The sequence below is a fragment of the Diabrotica virgifera genome, chromosome 7 (assembly GCF_917563875.1).
Source record: "Diabrotica virgifera virgifera chromosome 7, PGI_DIABVI_V3a".
NCBI lineage: Eukaryota > Metazoa > Arthropoda > Insecta > Coleoptera > Chrysomelidae > Diabrotica > Diabrotica virgifera.
Genome location: NC_065449.1, coordinates 125433601 through 125438399, shown reverse-complemented (window position 1 = coordinate 125438399; position 4799 = coordinate 125433601). Strand labels below are relative to the sequence as shown.

General features: G+C 29.6%; 1 protein-coding gene across 1 annotated transcript; it reads left to right on the top strand.

Annotated features, from left to right (window-relative positions):
* The first annotated feature begins 1420 nt into the window (after positions 1-1420).
* On the top strand, positions 1421-3144 carry LOC126888590 (uncharacterized). The gene is made up of 2 exons (XM_050656942.1): positions 1421-1532; positions 2147-3144. The coding sequence occupies exons 1-2, from the start codon at positions 1421-1423 to the stop codon at positions 3142-3144; spliced, it is 1110 nt and encodes a 369-aa protein (XP_050512899.1).
* Positions 3145-4799: the final 1655 nt, after the last annotated feature.

Genomic DNA, 4799 nt, shown 5'->3' with positions numbered 1-4799 from the left:
ATTTGTAAATATTATGTTTAAGAAAAATAAGATCTAGCAAATATTAAGCAGTGATTGCCATTTAAATAAAATAAACAATATTTTGATTATAACTGTAACCCATATGTGTGTATTATTTTACTCTTTTCTTTCCTATCCCGATTAGGAACCATTGAGAAATACTTAGAAGCCACGAGAGTAAGTAATTAATTTTATAATTCGCCCTGAGATTGAAAACATATTGATATGTGATCTGGTAAATTAATTAGATTATGATTAATGCATTGATTAAATTAAATGACAAATAAGAATATCATCTCATATCAATAATCAAGATCACATATATATATATATATATATATATATATATATATATATATATATATATATATATATATGATTATTAATATGTTGTGACTGTTAAATTATATAAATTTGTTAATTTTTGGGGAATTCAGTCAATATTTGGCGGGCTAATTAGTAAAACACTTTGAACTGTTGTCGAGCTTTCGAAAAATGTATTTTCTTTTTCAAGACAATTGCTCGTGGTTACAAAATCATTGTACAACTTAAAAACATGAAGAAATTCTTAAAAAATATTTCAAAATTATTACGTTTACTTTTATATTTTTTAAGAATTTCTTCATGTTTTTAAGTTGTACAATGATTTTGTAACCACGAGCAATTGTCTTGAAAAATAAAATAAATTTTTCGAAAGCTCGACAACAGTTCAAAGTGTTTTACTAATTAGCCCGCCAAATATTGACTGAATTCCCCAAAAATTAACAAATTTATATATATATATATATATATATATATATATATATATATATATATATATATATATATATATATATATATATATATATATATATATATATATATAATAAAGGATGTTAAGTAAGCGAGTACAACTATAAACATAGAAAAGAAAAATATTGGCAAATAACTCGCAATGTGAATGTGAATACAAAACCAGCAATATAAAAAGATGGAATGCAACTGCAGACACGTGTTTCTGACTCATTAGTCGTCATCAGTACAGTATAGCCAAGTTAGAAGAATAATAGTTTAACTTGGAAAAAGATCACTACAGGAGCAATATTACCATTTGTGACAACAATGTCAGAAGACCCTGTCTTTCAGGGCGACGACCAACACAGTCACGGAGGTAAAGCTACCTGAGGAAAGAAAAGCCAAAACCTTATACAATAAAGGATGTTAAGTAAGCGAGTACAACTATAAACATAGAAAAGAAAAATCATTGGCAAATAACTCGCAATGTGAATGTGAATACAAAACCAACAATATAAAAAGATGGAATGCAACTGCAGACACGTGTTTCTGACTCATTATTCGTCATCAGTACAGTATAGCCAAGTTAGAAGAATAATAGTTTAACTTGGAAAAAGATCACAGTTAAAGCACAGTTAAAGCTAAAATGACACCTGAACACAATGTGAGGAAAACACAATATGCTGTAACTTGCAACATTGATGAGGAATGTGAAAAGGTGTTAAATATTCAGTGCCATGACTGTGCTGCCTCTTCAGGTAAATATTTTTAAAATGTTAAAAAATATACTAGGTAAATATCAGATTAGTTTTAGTCGTGCATAGGTATATTGACATTCTACGATTTTAAGACTAAAAAAATGTTTTATATGTCTTTTATGCTATTTAAAAACTGTTTATGTTTATGGAATGTCTTCTTTACGTGTCATCTCCGCGACGAAGGTTGGCAATCATCATTGCCTATTCTAACTTTTGGCACTATACAGCCCGAAAGAGTTCAGTTGAGCTACATCCAGTCTATTTTTTGAGATTTCTCAGCCAGGACAATTTTTTCTACCTATGCTGCGCCTTCCTTGAATCTATCCCTGTATTATTAATTTTAGGAGTTCATATCTGTCACCAACTGCTGTTATATGACCCAAGTATTGCAGTTTTCTTATTTTGATGGAATCCAGTATCTCCCTGCTGATCTCTATTTTTCTTAGTACTTCTTCATTGGTTATTCTGTCTATCCAGGAAATTCTTCGATATGTCCACGTTTTAAATGCTTCCAATCTAATTGTAATATGGAACGTAAAGGATAGCAAGTACATACTATGAAATGATATTAATTTTGGGTATAATTTATAAGTATAGCATTTACTTTGTTTTAGGTGGGTGTAAGCATTCCATAGCACTCTTGATGTGGCTTCACAGAAGGAGTGAAGAACCTTCTCCAACTGAAGTTGCTTGTTACTGGGCAAAGAGTAAACTTTCCAAAGTTGGAACTTCGGTTAAATACCTAACTTTGAAGGATTTTGGAGCACAAGAAGAACTGAGCTCAGATGAAGAAAGCTCACTCTTTTTACAGGAAGTTGTGAACCAAGGACTAGAACATAATATTGAGAGTCAGCTATTGAAACACTTCAAGCCTAACAGAATTTTGCAACATCTTGGACTACATCAATTGATGTTAAATTTTGTTAGCAGAAATGATTTTTCGGAAATGGCACTGAATTTTTCAGAATTTCTAGAACTTTGTTATCAGGAAATGGATCCCCAACTATGTTCTGAAGCTGCAGCAATAACGATTGAACAGTCTAATTCCGGTTTATGGTTTGATCTGCGATATGCAAGAATAACTGCATCAAAGATTTATGATGCAGCACACTGCAAAAAATCAGATGGTTCCCTGATTAACCAAATACTTGGTGTAACCAAACTTCCTGCTACAGAAGCCATGTCTCGAGGAAAAAGGCTTGAGGATGCTGTAATTAAAGCTACAGAAAAAAAATTAAAGATGAAACTCAGTCATATTGGGTTACAATTAAATCACAGGCATCCAATATTTGGGGCTTCTCCAGATGCTATATCTGAAGAATTTGTAGTTGAAATAAAATGTCCTCAATCTGAGAAAACTATTTGTAACTATTTAACAAAAAATATGGAAATTACAGCAAAATACAAAGCTCAAGTGCAGCTACAGATGTTTCTATGTAAGAAACAAAAAGCATTATTTTGTGTTGCAGATCCTAATTTTGAGGAAAATTTAAAATTTTTTGATATATGGGTACCATATGATGAAGAATACATAAAGATGTTAATGGATGCTGCAGAAAACTTCTGGCAACATAATATATTTACACATTTATGTAACTCATTCAAAAAATGATAATATATTTATATACAGCACGACCAGTTTCACTTTGTATTTAAGATTTGGATGCGAACTGGTGTTGACATTCGGTTTTTCCAAATTTTTTAAATTTTATTTTGGTAACGTCTCGCCAAATAAAATGCCTGCACGGTACCAAAATAAAATTCAGAAAATATGGAAAAACCGAACATCAACAACAGTGCACATCCAAATCTCAAATACAAAGTGAATCTGGTTTTGCTGTATATATATATGATATATAAATATATAAAGTATAATGTAGGTATGTACCTATAATTAATTTATGATTAATAAAACCACTTGCACTACGATATTAGTTTGATTTGTTTTTATTAAATTACTTTTACTGTGTTTGACCTTGACCAATCCCTAGATAGATGCATTTGGGAATCTGGTGTAATTGTGAAATAAAACAAAATAAATGCTACTTGCATACATTTATTGCTTATATTTTATTCAACATAATATATATTGCAAATAGTGAAATAGTAATAAGATGAAATATCAGGTTCCTACCAACCATTTCCTTAAAAACATATTTTTTCTAAAACTAAACAACTGAATGAGTCTGCCGAATAACGTTGTAAGTGCCACATTGCTTGTTTTTGTGATAATGGTGAGTTTATACATTTTAAGGGTGAGTAATACAGTTTGTAATCTGTATTTACAAACTTTATTACTAACTCTTAAAATGTCATTGTTATAATATTAAAATTTATTTTTCGATTTAATAAAAACAAGTGATGTGGTGCTTGCAACGTTATTCGGCGGACCCATTCAACTATCTACCTACAAAGTATAAAAATAAAAAATACAAAAAGTTACTGTCGTTTACTACATTTATTGCTTATATTTTATTCAGCACTAGCCATTTTACCTATCGCCATACGATGGGAGATTCAATCAATTGCCATCTACAGTTATTTCACTCATTTTTTTTTCAAAATTTTAGGAGTAACAAGCAGTCAATAGAATTAAAAATTAAATTTTTTGAATAATAAATGTCTTGCATGTAAACCAAGTAAATATAAAGTTACAAAAACTTTAAATTATTTTCTCTACAAACATGTTAAAAATGAAATTTTTACCACTCCATAGGAGCGTTAAAAATGCTACTTTAAAGCACTGGGTGCTTTAAAATTTTTAAGGCACTGCAGTTAAAAGTGAAATGTTAAATTTTGAAACGTCAAAATATTTATATTTCATTTAATATTAATAGTACAATTTGAAAAAGTAAACTGTATTATTGCATTACGTTTGTAGAAAAAACAAGTTTATGTAAGGGTATAATATTTTCGCTAAGAATTTTTAGACATTCCCCTCGAGTGTAGACAACCAGTTCTACCTTTTACGGGTCATAGGTTTCATGGTTTCAGCAATTAACACAAATATTGTATTTTATAAATTTATAACGTTTGTAGAAAAAATATTGTATGATATACTTACGTGTTAAAAAGTACATTTTTAAGGCACTCATGTGAATTGCAGAATTCGCTTCGTTCATTCTGCAAACCTTCACATGCGTGTTTGTACATGCGTAAAATTGTACTTTTAACGCTTATATCATAAATTACTATCAAATTTTAATAAAATCATTGTATTCGATTTTAATATATAGTATATTATGCAACGAGCATTTAATGATAGTC